Below are 16,121 nucleotides of genomic sequence, written 5' to 3' on the forward strand. Positions count from 1 at the left end.
GCGTATATCATACAAAATGAAGAATTGAGCCAACCCATGGCCGCTGTGGGTATACCAGTCCAGAATACAGGGAATCAAAGTCAGGTTGAAACCAAAAAGGGGGAAAAGACGAGGAAGCCAATGAGGAAAGAAACTACCAGAGCGTAAAAACGAAAAAAAAAAGAGAGAAAAAACCAACAACGCCAGGGGTCTTTTATCCATGAACCGCCCACCCAATCCATGTCCACCCTCGCTGGAAATTCCTGAGCCACATATTACATTATTCATCACTTTCAGTCTTCCCCACCACCCAGCTTCTGCACGAGCCTAAACACGCTCACGGATAGCGTGAAGCTCCACGCCATCAGACCAATGATCTGAAAAGACGCCAAGGCCTGGCTGTATTGCCGAGTCTCACGGTCGCGTGAACTGCGGTACACCAACGCCTCGAACGCGAGCGCCGTGCTGGCCGACTTGAAAATGATGAAGAACAAATCTAGCAGAACGAGGGCAATCTTTTGGTTGGCCGCCCGCAAGCCCAATGGTTCGCCCGTGTACTCGTCCCAGGTCATATAGCCAATATACGGGATGGCGACCGAGTCGACAGCGATCGCGACGATCGCCTGGGCCAGCTCGGATGAATGGTCGTCCTTGTGTTGCTCGATCTCAGAGAGGCGCGCCGACAGAGCCAACGCGATAATCGAGGTCAGCAGCACGGTCAGCCGGAACGCGAGCGGGACCAAAGGATGACGCAGGATAATACGCCATATCCGCTTGTACAGCACACTCCGCCGATTCGACTTCTTGCCCCGCCCCGTCGATCCATTGCCGTCACCAGGCTCGAGCGGCGTGTTGAGGTTCGGCTGCATCTTATTCAGCACCTCCGGGTCGACGATCTGCGCCTCCTCATTCGGCAGCCGACCGTACCGCGATGACTGTACGTAGCTTCGCCAGGGCGTGTCCGAGGTGCCTCGGCTGAACCGTGGTACGATCACGGGCTCTGCCGTCCGTAGGTGATCCCATTTTCGCCCCCGTTCAGATCCATCACCGCGTCTGAGGAGTCGGCGCAGGCGAGCTCGGGAGGTTCGCGGCCCTTGGAGGTTGAGGACGGCCGGATTCTCGTAGACAAACCCGTCCTGGGATACGCGCGGTTGGGGTTGGCTCGGAGTGTGGTTGTGGTGTGCGGGTAATGCGCGGGGAGGAGGGGAGCTAAGGGCGAGGAGTTGCTGGTCGGTCGGCGTGCCGTAGCGTGTTTCGTACGAATCAATCCACGCTGGAAAGAGGATGTTAGTCCCTTGAGGTCAAAAACTGCCAGAAACAGCGGTGCTCGTACGTGGTAATGTCCGTACAGGACGGCGCTGGACTGGGGTGGTGGACGATTGCCCAGCCAAGCTGTGGGATGCGAAGGATGGACGATGCCCAGACTGATGTGAACTCGATCCTGGTCGTCCCGAGGCCGCCATCTCGATACTAAATTGTGTTCGGACGAGCTGCTGGATCTCGGCGCATAAAGTATGGCGGCAAGTAGCACGTTCCTTCTCAGTGGGCCGGGCTAGATAGACGGTCGAGTCTGGGGAGACTGAGCAGCGTTACGATCGCGTTGAGAGCAGAAAAAGTTAAGATCTGCTGCTGCATGGTGTAACGGTCGGGATTACCAGTGTTGGGTTTGTCGAGTAATGCGGTTCCCAACCGTAAGACCCGGGGCGTCCGCAATTGGGCGCCCTGATCTGGGCATGCGTGGTGAAGCGCAGGTGGCAGCAGATCGTGTGGGTGGGTGGTTGGGGTGAGGTTGGCCGTGGTGGTCGCTTTTTTGAGCCGCTGCGTCCGTCAGCGCAGCCGGAAAACCGGCCTTGGCATGCGACAGTGGGCAACGGCCAGACAGAAGCAAGTTGCAGCAACGGTGACCGGGACGTCTTGGCTGCGCCAGCCAATTGCAGAAAAAACAATGACGACAACTCAGGTACCTGTCCTTTTAGTTTATTTACACGATAACTGGACGCGGCGGGGTTGTTGGGGACTCGGAAAGGCATCTATGTGCGGTTTTCATTTTTCGGGCACTTTTGTCGGGCTTTTCCATGGTTGTCGCTTTGTGTTGACCTTGATTTTCCACCTTCTCCACAACTCATGCTGGGAGTTGCGATGATGGAAGTCGATGACTCGCATCGTGGCGCCCTTGTCGGACCTCGCTGGCATCCATTCGTGTCTTTCCTCAACAAAAACAATGTCGTGTTCCCCCAGGGACCTTGAGAAAAGAGAAAACCGAGCTTACGAACCCCTCAGCCACGAGTGCTGCCCCATTGGGAACAAACCCACGGTGCTGCTCCAGGGGTTGAGGGACGGAACGACAGGGTTGATCGAGAAAGCCAGGTCGATGCATGTGGATGGATGGGAGGCCGAGCGGTTTCGAGCAGGGGTTGTAGCACCCCACTTTCAGTTAAACTCAACCACTCAGAGTCCGACGCCGGTGGACATCTGCGTCACTTGGCTTGGAAACCCACCAAGCCTAGGATCCCAGCAGCCCAGCAATGGAGGCCTTTTTTCCTCGCGGGAGCTGGAGGACACCGCGCGGTTGTTCGCCACCAGGCTATCGCATCCAGATACCACTGCTCAGGTACAAGATGCGTGATTGTCGCCCCTGATTTTAGATCTCAACGTCGCGGGATTCCTCTCTCTTTCTTTCTCGTTTTTATTTTCTTCATTCTTTCGCCCTAATCTTTCAGGGTTCCCCGCTGCGAAGCCATTGATTCCCACCTTTGGAAGGCTCGAGCTTCACCTACAACGAGACATTGTCTCAGGCCGTCGACACATTTTCACAAAACCCCACGGGGGATCAGAGGCCTCCCGCGCCCGCAGCGCGACAGCCATGCGCCTCTACCTCCTCCCTATCTCGACGAGGCGCACGCTGCTATACTGCCAGCGCCTTAATGCCCCCGCCTCAGAAAAACAAACGTGGGCCGATTGGGTCCAGTCGAAAGCCGCGCGCACATGGTCCGGCTGGGAGCAAAAGGAAAAGGGCTGGCAGAAATCAGTCGTGAACTACGGCAACCAGGTACTGCGCCGCATTCCCTACGAGGAATGGGGGCTCAAGTCCGTCCCTCCGCTGTCGCAGCGCCGGAAGCAGGTCGAGTTAGGGGGGTCTGAGAGGGTCGAAGTCGTCTACCCGAAGACGCTGCTCGCTATGGACAGGATACCGGAGATACTACGCGTCCTGGCAACTGAGAGGCAGGCATTACACAAGCGGCGGCTCATTTGGTGTTTTGTGGGCATGCCTATATCCGCGCCTATTGCCCTCCTCCCGGTGTAAGTTGACCTTAACATGCCTATCTTTTTTGGGGGGGGACTAGGGTCTTGGCTCGCTAACGCCACATCTCAATTTTAGTATCCCTAACCTCCCCTTCTTTTACCTGGTCTACCGCGCTTGGTCACACTGGCGTGCTCTCAATGGCGGGAAGCACGTCCAATTTCTCGTCAAGAATAATCTTTTGACCCTGACACCATCTCCCCTTCTTGACGAGGTGTACGCGACGCAAAAGGAGCCTCTCCCATCCACCCCCCAGCCGACAACCAATCCCAGCGTGAAGGCTGTCAGCAACCCAGGACATGCCGCGCCAAACGCAGAGGAACATCCAGATGGCGAGACTATGCTCCTTTCCCAAGCTAAGGGCAAGAAAATGACGCAAGCGTTGGATCTGGCGCAACTTGAAGTTGAATTGGAACGAGCAATATGGCAGGTCGGGACGGCCATCAATAAACGAAACGCGGAAGCTACTGCACAAAAACAACAAACCGCGCCAATCGAGGACGAGAAGAAATCACAATGACAGTCAATATGACCACACGGAACGATGTATGATAACGTGCATTATGCTGCCACGGTTTACGGAGGCGTCAGCATGGGGTTCATATGATAGAATGGCGGGTCACGTTTGATATGAAGGTTTATTACAACTGGGGCTATAGACGGACGGACGGCTGCATTCTCAGCTACGGGGTGATCCAACCCCCCAAAACTTGATCCAAATCACATCTCCTCAGAGTCCTTACCTCACGACCGCCCGGCCGTGACCGTCCTACGATGCGCCCGCCCGTTCCTAAGAACCCCACCTAGCCAGACAACGAATGACCAATTCAACAAACGATTTCGCCCCTCACTCGGCGGCCTCCTTCTCTTAGCTCCGCTAAACACCACCCCGGCCACTGAACGCGCTCACCAACGCATGGACCAGTGCCAATGCCAAAAACAACGCCGCCACGACCAACAGACGCCTCACCACCACGCCTCTTGCGTTGTCAAGTTTGCCCCGCCCTCCGAGAAGGTGTCGCCTCCCTGCGCGCTGCTTGACCATATGCAGTGGGAGCAACAACACCGGCCGCGAAACGCCTGCTGCTAGCCCAGCGCCTCCTTCATACCCCAGCAGAGGCGACACCGACGCAAGGGGGGGATTTGTTGTATCTGGGCGCGTGGCGACCTCCGTATCGATGTCGCGATACGCTGGGACAAACCCGCCCTCAATGCCTTCGGCCCGCCTCTGTCCCTGGTTGTTCGAGATTACACCGGCATTGTGGACGCGGAAATAAGTCTCGTCATGTCCTGGTTTCGCGGTTGCGGCTGTTATGGTTGGGGCTGCCGATCTTGCTAGTCCTGTAGCCCCTTCCATCCGCCGTGACCGCGAACCGGCCATGAACAAACCGAGATCATCGTCGTCCTCATTGTCGTCACTACCTCTCTGACCCCCCGGAAGCAGGGGTATCTCCAACGTCAAATCCGCCGCCCAGCTCACCCCCATGGGTTTATCGCCATTATCGTCACCAGCACGGCTACCTCGGTTCCAATTCCTGCTTTTGCTTGACGGGGAGGGCGTACGGTTGCGGCTGCGGGGAACAGGACTGGGACTAGGCGGCGGAGGAGCGGGAAACTCGAACTCGCCGAGTCCAAACTCGTCATATTCTCTCTCCTGGCCTTGGCCTTGGCTCTGCTGCTGCTGAGCTTGACCCTTCAACGGCCGCAACGGCAACGGCAGCGGCGCCGTCATTACCCGGGCACCAAGGTGCTGATACTGATACTGGCCATGATGGCCCTGGGAATGGTGACGTGGCGGAGCGTGGAGCTGGGTTTGCGCGTGCTGGAGATGGTGGTGGTAGTGGTTGCGGAGTGTCTCTGAGCGCCAGGCGGCAGCGGCCTTTTGGCGGAGAAGCCGCTGCGTTGGACTCTCGCTGGCTAGTGCCGCGTAGCGTTGTGCGAGAGTCTGTGGATTGCTCTTGGCGTTGCGATTGCTGGATGGGTTGGCGCCAGGGTGAGATTTAGTTCGTCTTGAGCTTATATTGCTCTCTCGCCGTGAGTGGTGTTGGCGTTGTGGCTGCTCGTTTTGTTCTTGGGCATCATCGATGTCCAGCTCGATGTCGAGAAATGTGTTGGGGTTCAATGGGGAGGGTGTCAAGGGGATATACCGGCGCCGGTCGAGTGGGTGGATATAAGACGCCATGGTGAAAACAAGGTTTCCACCTCCCTTCTTTAACGGTTCCTCTCTACAAGCGTCAAAGACGGGGTAGGTGTTGTCGAGTGGTTTTTGCTTTTTCTCTCACTCCTGTTTTGCTCATGCGAACAGCGGGCAATCAATGACATGCGGGGCTAAGACAGTTTAGAAGTACCAAACGGGTTCACTTGTTACGGGTACAGCGCGGCACAGGAAGGTGGAGGGGGCGGTCAAGTTGGTTCACTCCGGCAGCAGGGTGAAACAGGCGCGGCGAACAGTGCCACGCCGCTTTGGAGGATTGCACACGAAGTCGCAGGTAACTCGGGATTAAACGACCATACCGATGATGAGAGGAAGGGAAAAAAAGAACAAAAAGGGGGCTTAGACTAGAGGGTTTATTTTTTGCACTTTGACCCCAATCATACCTTTTGATCTGGGAGATGAGAGATCCATTCTGGTGGGTGGGCCGGGCGCAGCGATACGAAGACTCTCCGAGAAACTGGAAACTAACAGCAACCCAAGTCGGGGTTGGCCCGCAGAACTGTTAACCCAAAGTCTCTTGGTATTCAGCACTTCCCTTTGCACACCCGAAAAGCTTAATGTTATCCCCTTCAGGTCACAAAACACGGCCAACTCGGAACCCGCCAGGTCTTACGTGTACCCCCGTCCTCGGGCAATACCGTAACTCGTCCAACATCCCTAAAGTTCCCGTTCGTATCCTTTATCACTTGTTAATTAGATCCTGTTTTCCGTAGTGCACCCAGACACAAACTAAAAGGTAACTAAGTAATTTGGATGCACAAGAGTTCGGAGTTGTGGTGGCTCCTCGGGCGTATAGCTAAATCCAGCAGATCGCGGTATCATCCGTCAAAACATCCTTCGCCCATTTCGTTGCTGCAGTTGCGTTGCTTACCTACCTGGGCTCGTTCTGCAAGCTCTTTGGAATTAAATCAATGTTTCAAAATCAAGCAACACTTCTTAGCATCTTTCCTGAGAGGCTGAGTCTCACAGATTGCCATCATATCATGTATCTAAGCAAGAATCGAAGAGTTGACTGCTCATCATCCACTGTGTCACAACCAACCAACAGCCACCCCAGCTGCCCAGCAAACAAATCCTTCCCAGATCCCCGGGACGAAGCGCCGTGCCGCGGCCGGCTTGCTGCAGCGTTGCAACAGCAGAGGCCCGCTAACGCCGATCCGGCCCCACACTCGGTCGCTTGCACGATTCCCGTGCGATCAAGTCACTGAACGAGTTGGAAGACATTCTGCACTGTGCTGTCCTTGTCCGTGAATCTGTGTCCAACTAAAAAGGGTTTCGCCGTCTCGAAACATTGGGCCGTGACTAGATTAGCTGTGTATGACGGGAGTCATTCTATGGGGAGAAACGACACGGCTGAAGCCGCAACATCCGGATCACGAACAAAATAAACTTGAGCCCTGAACATTGAGGCCGGGAAACACCAGCGCAGGCAGACACGTCAGATAACACCCACTGGAAAACAAGTCCATTGTTGAACCCTTTGCCCCTGGCGACAAACCGCCAGATCCCGCCAGATTCCACACCCCCCCAATCAACTGGATAACAATATAGCAGCCAGCCAGCACCAACGACAACCGATCCACCCCAGCATTAATACTAAAACAACATACATGCCAGAACTCAGCCATCCCACTTTTTGTTTTTCCCATGTATCCTTTAACAATCAATTCCCACAGTGACCAAAGTCTCAACTCAACAAAACAAAAAGGCCCCGTGTAATCACACCGGTTTATGCCCCTGCCCCCCAATTACTCCAGCAACTCCACCCAATCAATCAATCAATCAATCCATCAGTCCGGCTTTTACGACCGACCGCCCGCCCATCTGAGCCCATCAAAAAGGAAAGGGAGAGGGAATAAATAGATATGCGCAAAAAGAATTCGCCGGCTGACCCACCAACAACGCTGGCGGAAATTTGTTTATATGCCCTGGATCTTCACCAGTCAACCACTGCCAGCTGGAGTGTGCCGGACCAAAAGCAGAAAGCAAGAAGGTTCCAAAAAAGGAGTCGGAAAAAGGAGAACAAGAAAACGGCCAGTGTCGCTTCTCGGGGTGTTGCCTTTGGAGGGGTCACGGGAGACCGGCGAGGCGTACTCAGCTAGCCCAGGCAGAGAAGTTGCCTCTCACCGAAGCTGGCCCTGTAGAAGGATTCTACGATGCCGACTGCGGGGTGGCAACGGTCTCATCCGCCGTCGGGGTAGGATCATCCAGCCGAGGCTTCTTGGCACGTCCGTTCTCGTGGACCTCGAGAGACTCCTTAACATCCTTGAGCTCCACCTCAAGCTCGTCTAGACGGCGTTTCAACATATTCTCCCTCCTGTGGCTCTCGTCCAACTCGTTTTGCAGCTGCGTGTGCGATTCGTTCAAGGCGTTCAGCTGGACGTGCAGTTGCTCGTTGGCCTCAGTCTTGCTCTTCTCTTGTGCCTGCCTGTTGACCTCCTCTTGCTCCAGCTGTTGGATCCGGCCCCGATATAGCTCCTGAATAACCTCAAGCTCGCTGACCCGAGTCTTTAAGCTGGCATTGGTGGCGAGAAGGGTCTCGTGTGTTTGTGGCATGTTCTCGAGGCGTTCGCCGTTCAAAGGTGATGGCGCGCGTCCATCGGGTCCACCGAAATTGGATAAATTCTGAGCCTGGAACTGATCCTCGAGGTTTTGGTACATGGGTGCCATGTGCGAAGCGTATAGGTTCGGCGTGCCGGTTCGGGAGATGGGGGAGTTCGTGTCATCCATGACGCCATTCGCAGATTTTTGCGACTGCCGGCGGACACCGTTCAGGTCGGCGCCATTCATGTCGCCCCCTTGAGCGAGGTGTTGTTGCTGGGCCTGAGACACTCCACGGTTAGACTCAAAGTCTGTGGTGAACCATGGGGTTCGGATATCATGGATGTTGAACAAACCTTCTTTTGTTTTGCCAAGTCCGGTCGCATAGTCTTTACGCGGTTCCGGCTCTTGATCACATCCGTCTTGAGTGAGATAGGCCGAGGACGGCCATGGAGCTTGAGAAACAGGCCGCAGGCGTTGCAGAGGACGGCGCCGGTCTCGTCTCGCCGCCATAGTGGGGTGGTATGAGTCTCGCAGTTTTGGCAGGTTGGCTGCGTGGTTGCACGGTCTTGATTAGCCATCGTCGCCATGGTGTCGCTTCAGGGCTCTATTACAGAGCCTAGAGTAATTCAAGATTATAACGCCGACAGGAGTATGGTGGTGTAAAAGGCCGGAAGATCGGTACATCTAGTGGATGTGACGATAAGAAACGACAAATGGGGAAATGGGGAAACAGATAGTGAGAGTCCGTCCTGGGCGATTGATAACGGAAGGTGATAAGGAAATTTTTGAGTGGGTCTCGAAGTGGGGCTGAACTGCGAAAGGCCCCCACCAAATGCCGAGTGCATGTCCGTCATTCAATGACCAATGGGAACCCAGAAACCACGAGTCGAGGTCGTCAACCCGCGCCGGGCTCTCACGACGGAAGGATCACGTTGACCAGAGAACGGACGGCGAAACAAGGTAAATAGAAACGAAAACTCATGTGAACAAGTAGACCCAAAACTTACCAAATTACCACCTGGGGTAGGGTGAGTACTCGCTGGCGAGGTACCGGCTTGATACATGGCTGGCGCGATTGCAACAGCTCTACCAAGTGTTAGCAACAATTGTGGAGCAACGCAATTGAGAAGAAGCCGCTGCTTGAATCGGCCGCCAAACCCAATATACTGTGGACAAGGCGGATGCTTCAAACAGCGCGTCGCTACGTGTTAACGTTGCGGTGTTTGCTTGTGACTGACCTAGGTTGTAGGGGCTCCGTTGCAGGATTGCTAGCGGCGAGCGGTGGTGCATTGTCGGTAAAGGACTGAGCTAGGTCTGGGGACGTCGAGTCCTGTATTGAAATTGGGTCGGGTCTGGGGATCACATCGTCCACTGGCAGTGTCGTCGGATCGTCTATCGTTTGCGGCTCAACGGGCTCGGCGGGCTCGGCGGGCTCAACCGCCGGCTTCCCTTGCACTTCCTCCTCCACCGTAAAGTCGGTTGGGAGTACCGGCGGCGCGTCCGCCATTGAGGACTCGGGGGGTTGTATCGTAGCCAGCTTCGAATCGGTATGAGGTAGGAACGGGTACACGGGACTGAATTGAGTTGCACGATAGGTATCGGAGAATGGATATCGGAAGGACGCGGCGTGGAGCGCTCAATCGTGTTGCGGTCAGAATGCTCAGAAAGGACGTCTAGTCACTGTGTGCAGGCGACGGACGACGGTTAAGGGGCAAGGAAGGTCGAATTCTTCAAGGTGAGTTATCGAATTATAGACTCCAACGTATTTTAGAAAATACAGCCTTGCGAGCAGTTGATAAAGAATGTCGCGATGGTTGGGCGGGAAACAAAGGGAAACGGCCTTCGTCACGGACTAGCTCCCCAAGTTGGAAAAGGAAAAAGAGGTCGCGATTGCAAAAGATGGAAGGCTGCCGGGACGTCACTCCAGCCGCTCTAGCGGGCCGGACCCACCGACTCAAACGTGAGAAGGACGTCCTCGTCTTGTGTTCTTTGTTTCTAGTGTTTACCTCAGCTTTTTAATCAACTTGTAGAGATGGTCTGTAGCTAGTTATTGGTGGCTCGAGTCGTTTTTCTCATTTTTAAAGAAAAATAGATCAAAAGGAAACGAAACAAAAGGAAAGAAAAGAAAACGGTTGATAAGATCTGAAGGCAGGCGACAAGGTGCATGGATGCCCCCCGGGCCCCACTTACAAAGGGCCTGCGAGGTGCAGCACCCAAAAATTTCCAGAAGTTGCTGCAGTTGCAGTTTGCGACAAGAAAAGGAGAAACAACCCCCCAATCACTCAAAGACCAGACATACAACACGAGAACATCGCAGTTTCCGGAAATTTCCAACAAGCCCAATTAGGAAACCACATCTTCGCGCCGACGAAGCCAAAGAAAACGAAATGCCATCCACACATAAGAAGGAAAAGCCCTGGGACACCGACGACATTGACAAATGGAAGGTTGACCCCTTCACCAAGGACGAGTCCTCGGGACCGTTTCTCGAGGAGTCATCGTTCATGACTCTCTTTCCTAAATACCGCGAGCGTTATCTCAAGGATTCATGGCCACTCATCACAAAGGCCCTGGACAAGAATGGCATTACCGCGACGCTCGATCTCGTGGAGGGTTCCATGACTGTCAAGACAACAAGAAAAGTGAGCAGGCCGCAAAAGATTCTGCGCTCCAGTCTGGCGGTAGGCAGGCGGTGAATTTTCAAAGCTAACCGTCCACCAGACATTTGACCCCGCAGCCATCTTGAACGCACGCGACTTGATTAAGCTCCTGGCCCGTTCGGTACCAGCGCCACAAGCCATCAAAATTCTCGAGGACGGAATGGCGTGCGACATCATCAAGATCCGGAGTATGGTGCGAAATAAGGAGCGGTTTGTCAAGAGACGACAACGGATACTGGGGCAGAACGGCACAAGTGCGTACTACCAACCACAATGGCGGGATCCTGAAATGATACTGTGGTGAACATTTCCGGAGTAGAGACTGACTGTGAGCAGCATTGAAAGCGCTCGAACTCCTCACGCAAACATATATCCTAGTACACGGCAACACGGTGTCCGTGATGGGGCCATTCAAGGGGTTGAAGGAGGTCCGGAGAGTGGTCGAGGACACGATGCAGAACATCCACCCGATCTACTTGATAAAAGAGCTGATGTAAGGCGTGACCGATGGCAACTTAGAGGCGAAGCTAGAAAGCTAACTCGCAAATAGGATCAAGCGGGAACTGGCCAAGGACCCGGCGCTGGCCAACGAGGACTGGAGCCGGTATCTCCCCAACTTCAAGAAGCGCACACTGTCGAAGCGGCGCACACCATTCAAGGTCACGGATAAGGCCAAGAAGACGTACACGCCATTCCCGCCAGCACCAGAGAAGAGCAAGGTCGACGAGCAGATCGAGACAGGCGAATATTTCTTGGGGAAGGAGGCGAAACACCGGGCCGCTGAAGCGGAGCGGGCCGGGAAGGCTAAGCAGAAGAAAGAAGAGAAGAAACGCGAGCGCGAGCGTGAATATGTCCCGCCTGAGGAAGGGGCAGCCGCAACCAAACCCAAGAAGAGGAAGACGACGCACGATTGAATTGGGGGGGGGAAACTGAGGAGTGAGGTGCTGGTAATGAATGGCCTGTGTATTTCGAGTGACGACTGGAGACAGTCGAGGTGATCGTCAAGCATGGCGAATTCCACGATACACCAAACGCAGGGAGATAGTTGGCCCGGCTGACAACGGTATCAACAAACTACTTCGAAGAGCTTAGGCTGTGGATTATTAATGGGTCTCCCGGTTCGGCAGTGGGCCGAGGCACGCGTCATCCGTTGGTGCGGGGAGCGGGGGCAATCGGTAACAGTACTCAAGGCGTATGCCGTGGGAATAAAACCGGGAACTTCATTAATTACCTTAAATACCGGCCGATTTAGAACACCAACTACTGCTCATGCTACAGCTCATAATTTAACCACATACTTCAAACCAATTCCAACCCCAGGTCAACTTAGGTCAACCCACAAGATACCAATTGCTAATCAATTCCCCATCTCTCACTCACAATATGCCGTACTCGCTCACGGTCAAGAAGACCGAGGGCAAGCCGGGCCAGGTCTACTACCCGTAAGAGACGGGACCCCTACCATTCACTGTACATAAGTACAATACTGATATCCTCCCAGTCTCCAACTCAACACCGTCCCCATACCCACCCCAGGTCCGGGCCAACTCCTAATCAAACTCTCCGCGGCCGCCCTCAACCACCGCGACCTATTCATCCGCCAACAACTATACCCCGGCATCTCCTTCACCTCCCCACTCCTCGCAGACGGTTACGGCATCGTCACAGCCGCAGGCTCCAACTCCCACCCCCTCCTGCACAAACCCGTCCTCCTCGTCCCCACCCGCGGCTGGGCCTCCGACCCGACAGGTCCCGAAGACCTCGCCAAAAACTTCACCATCCTCGGCGCCTCCCGCCTAGCCGAAGGGCTCGGCACTGCGCAGGAATACATCGTTGTCGACGAAGCCGATATCGTTCCTGCCCCGGCCCACCTCACCCCCACCGAAGGCGCGGCGTTGCCGCTTGTTGGGGTTACCGGCTGGCGGGCGCTGGTCAGTAAGAGCGGGAATGCGGAGCCTGGGCGGAATATACTGATCACGGGGATTGGGGGTGGCGTGGCGTTGCAGGTGCTGCAGTTTGCGGTGGCGAAGGGGTGTAATGTGTATGTGACGTCTGGGGATGAGGGGAAGATTGAGCGGGCGGTGGGGTTGGGGGCGAAAGGCGGGGTGAATTACCGGGAGGGTGATTGGGAGAAGAAGTTGGGGGGGTTGTTGCCTAAGGATAGGCCGTATTTGGATGCGGTTATTGATGGCGCGGGTGGGGAGGTGGTGAGTAAATCGGTGCGGTTGTTGAAGCCGGGGGGTGTGATTTCGTCGTATGGGATGACGGTTGGGCCGAAGATGGATTGGGTGATGCAGGCGACGCTGAAGCATATTGAGTTGAAGGGTACGACGATGGGGTCGAAGAGGGAGTTTGAGGAGATGGTGGCGTTTGTGGATGAGCACAAGATTCGGCCGGTGGTTAGTCGGGTGGTGAAGGGGTTGGATAATGTGGAGGGGATTGATGGGTTGTTTGAGGATATGAAGGCTGGTCGGCAGTTTGGCAAGTTGGTCATTCAGATTGATGGGGATGATTCGTCGTCGAAGTTGTAGTGTTGGGTGGTAACCGGTTGGGCATCTAAGGTGGATCGACAATCTTACCTGATGGGACTTTAAGACAGTCTGGGTGTTTTCAGCGGCAACATATGAGCGCACTTTACCGGTTGCGGTGTCCTAGATGTGTATGATAGTACTCGAAGAAGCCAGATTCTTGTTCTAAGCCGAATCCCTGTTTTTGGGACGCCTAGGTATTCTTTAACATCTGAACTTTGTACGAACAACCCAGGAGGTCCCGGGAAAGGAATTTAGGGTTGAGTAAAGGATGAGCACCGTCTATATACACCAGCCGTCTACCGCAGTGCATATGCAAAGACTTACCAGGATCAGAAGAGCAACTCTCGTATGGCCTGTTGCTAGCCGAATGTGAGAGCTCATAAGGAACCTATGGTTTAACCCCTATTCAAATTCGACATATCTATCTCCTCTTAGTTCCATCCTTCCAGGTCTATTCTTTAAGAATCACGGCGATGAATGACACGGCCAGGAAGAGAGAACCCACGCACACGTTTTTAAACCGTAGTAACAACCTCTCTCAGCCAACTTACTCCCCCCTTCCCAACCCCATCGCCTCTCCCTCCTCCACCGTCACCCTCCTCAACCCCTCAAAATGCCCCACGCCCCCCCTCAACGACCCCCCATCATTCCACACCCACACCCTCACAATCCCCTCTCCAGTTTCCCCCGTGTCCACATCCGGCGTATTCATCATCACCGGCCACCCCTCCACACCCACTTCCTCATCCCGATCCATCACCCAGCCCATCTGACAGCGTATCTTGGTTCCCCCCGCCGTCGCCTCATCCCCCGCCGTTCCATCTTCTTCTTCTTCTTCTTCTACCACATTTAAAAACTTTCTCCCCCACTCCGCAAACACAGCCGCCAGCTGATCAGCCGTAAACCACGACCCATTCCCCATCCCCACTCTTTCATTCTCCTCTCGCACTGCCGACGACGCGTACACCTCGCGCAGTTCCTTCGTCGTGGGCACCCTGATTCTCTGCCTTAGCCCTTCACTACTTTGCGTAGTTTGCTGCTGCTCAGAGGAGGAGGAAGAAGAAGAGGAAGATGATAAGACATAGTCAAGCTGGAGCTCCATGGAGATGATCAGGGCGTAGAACCCGCATTCTAAATCTGTTCCGGGCGTCGGGACGCGGGTGTAGGCGCCGGAGGGGAAGTGGTCCCAGAACCGGTGGCGTGCCCGGACGTAGGCTGCGTAGCGGGGGAGGGAGGAGCGGGGGGTCGGGAGGATGTCGATGGCGCGGGAGGAGCGGGGGGACATTGTGTTTTGTCTTGGTGGGGTTTGGGGTGTAGAGATTGTTGTTTTAGTGGTTTATTACTCTCCTTTTGCTTTCCTGGTTCCTTGCTTGTGGGTTTGATAGGGTACTAGTAACAGGTTTGGTTTGAAGTGTGATGTGTGTTGGTTGGTGATATTTTGTATTTTACATACAACTTGGGGTTAAATTCGGACATTCACCCTCTTTAATCATTTAACCGCAAATGCACCTATGTTTTCATGAACCGGATTTAGCAAAGCTCTCCCACAACTAAAAACTACAATAAAAGAGACAACAAATGTCCCTACGCCCTTGTCCGTCATCTTCCCAAAAGAAAGGGTAGGTAGTTAGAACAGACCAGGGAAGTCAAAATTAAGTTGCCGGCTGGTGATCGTCCCGCCAGCAGCCGCAGCCGGGCCGGCCGGCCGGCGGATCGGCAGCCGTGTGGAGCCACCTGGGGAATCCCCGAGAGGTCGCAGACAGAGCCCCGGAAAACTTCCGTGTCAGCCGGGCATACAGGGGGCAAAGGATTAGGCTGTATGTAAGCCTTAAGGCGAAGAAGGGAGAAAATTGAGAGACCAGATTTGGAAACAAGCTGTCAGGTAGAGAACACACGCGCTTAGAAATAAATGTATTGCCCAGCATCACATGCGTACCTCGCCACCAATATTTCTCTTGGAGGACAGAATCTTGCGTGAGATCTTGCCGCTCGGCTGACATGCGCTGACAGGTCCCACACGGTAGAATGGTAGACGATACATTAAGAATACCTTGCTTCCTGAACCAAAACAGAACATAATAAATCTGTCCTTTCTGCTTCGCTTAGCTGTTCCGCAACTGTCCTTCGTCTCTGTCATGCGGCTGAGCCACATACCTCATCTTGAAGGTCCCTTATGCAACACTCTAACTTAGCTAGTTCCTACTCTGCCCGGCTCAAATTACAGAAACCCGAGAGCAAAAGAAGCCTCCCATACGGTAATGGTACCACTCTTCCGTCACACAAGCCGGTAGTCTCGGATCGGGATCCAACACCGTTGCTGACGAGGTGGCTGAGACGTAATCGAGTGCAACATTGCACGGAATAGCAGATCACATTTTTGGGTTTACGTGTAGCGATTGGACCATGATAGGGATGTTTCTAGAAGAGTTAATGTTTACTTGCTGGCCACGAGTCTCTTGGATTTCACGTGTTTGTTGGTGACATCTTGGAGGAGGTCCTATCCACGTAAGTCTGTGGTAGTGCATATTTTCGGTATTGACCGGGATAGCGGGAGGTTATTGTATGTGTTGTGTTGTTTTTTAGGGGCTTTGACGCCAGGGTAAAGACTATTCGTTGGAGGTTGAAGATAGGATTGTTGATAGGCATGTGATCGTTAACGGTGACGCTGTGACATCCATAACAGAGTCCAAGCGAGGTCATGATTGTTGCACACCAATGTCAGCAGTCACATTTAGTCACGCTTGTTTGGGACGAGCAGTTTGTTATCGCGCTTGCATAAATCAACAGCAAAAGAATTCGGCGGCGAAAATAATGAATTACAAGTCTGGGAGCAACCGCACCGAGCCCGTGTGTAGCCCAACATCTCCCAAATAGAAACCCCAAATGCGGGT

The 16,121-nt window shown here is 54.2% G+C and overlaps 7 protein-coding genes across 7 annotated transcripts; 3 read left to right on the forward strand and 4 right to left on the reverse strand.

The window, feature by feature from the left end:
* Positions 1-272: 272 nt before the first annotated feature.
* On the reverse strand, positions 273-1,442 carry C8A04DRAFT_29972 (uncharacterized protein; the record flags this gene model as incomplete). The annotated part of the gene is made up of 2 exons (XM_062781205.1): positions 273-1,252; positions 1,313-1,442. 2 exons carry the CDS (start codon positions 1,440-1,442, stop codon positions 273-275), a joined length of 1,110 nt encoding a protein of 369 aa, XP_062635718.1.
* A 1,400-nt stretch (positions 1,443-2,842) lies between these two features.
* On the forward strand, positions 2,843-3,800 carry C8A04DRAFT_38302 (mitochondrial K+-H+ exchange-related-domain-containing protein; the record flags this gene model as incomplete). Its single annotated transcript, XM_062784197.1, has 2 exons — positions 2,843-3,279; positions 3,359-3,800. The coding sequence occupies 2 exons, from the start codon at positions 2,843-2,845 to the stop codon at positions 3,798-3,800; spliced, it is 879 nt and encodes a 292-aa protein (XP_062635719.1).
* Positions 3,801-5,141: 1,341 nt separating this feature from the next.
* Positions 5,142-5,462, reverse strand: C8A04DRAFT_13270 (uncharacterized protein; the record flags this gene model as incomplete). Its single annotated transcript, XM_062777646.1, has 1 exon — positions 5,142-5,462. A coding segment is annotated over one exon (321 nt), but the record flags the coding sequence as incomplete, so codon positions are not given.
* A 2,184-nt stretch (positions 5,463-7,646) lies between these two features.
* On the reverse strand, positions 7,647-9,546 carry C8A04DRAFT_13293 (uncharacterized protein; the record flags this gene model as incomplete). Its single annotated transcript, XM_062777656.1, has 4 exons — positions 7,647-8,326; positions 8,389-8,587; positions 9,047-9,125; positions 9,278-9,546. 4 exons carry the CDS (start codon positions 9,544-9,546, stop codon positions 7,647-7,649), a joined length of 1,227 nt encoding a protein of 408 aa, XP_062635721.1.
* An 880-nt stretch (positions 9,547-10,426) lies between these two features.
* On the forward strand, positions 10,427-11,613 carry C8A04DRAFT_29977 (KRR1 small subunit processome component; the record flags this gene model as incomplete). The annotated part of the gene is made up of 4 exons (XM_062781206.1): positions 10,427-10,681; positions 10,761-10,953; positions 11,036-11,192; positions 11,250-11,613. The coding sequence occupies 4 exons, from the start codon at positions 10,427-10,429 to the stop codon at positions 11,611-11,613; spliced, it is 969 nt and encodes a 322-aa protein (XP_062635722.1).
* A 469-nt stretch (positions 11,614-12,082) lies between these two features.
* C8A04DRAFT_38305 (uncharacterized protein) lies at positions 12,083-13,230 on the forward strand (the record flags this gene model as incomplete). The annotated part of the gene is made up of 2 exons (XM_062784198.1): positions 12,083-12,141; positions 12,201-13,230. 2 exons carry the CDS (start codon positions 12,083-12,085, stop codon positions 13,228-13,230), a joined length of 1,089 nt encoding a protein of 362 aa, XP_062635723.1.
* Positions 13,231-13,777: 547 nt separating this feature from the next.
* Positions 13,778-14,515, reverse strand: C8A04DRAFT_29979 (uncharacterized protein; the record flags this gene model as incomplete). The annotated part of the gene is made up of 1 exon (XM_062781207.1): positions 13,778-14,515. The coding sequence occupies one exon, from the start codon at positions 14,513-14,515 to the stop codon at positions 13,778-13,780; it is 738 nt and encodes a 245-aa protein (XP_062635724.1).
* Between the last annotated feature and the right edge of the window lie 1,606 nt (positions 14,516-16,121).

Source organism: Dichotomopilus funicola, assembly GCF_033296635.1.
Source record: "Dichotomopilus funicola strain CBS 141.50 unplaced genomic scaffold C8A04scaffold_45, whole genome shotgun sequence".
Classification (NCBI taxonomy): Eukaryota; Fungi; Ascomycota; class Sordariomycetes; order Sordariales; family Chaetomiaceae; genus Dichotomopilus; species Dichotomopilus funicola.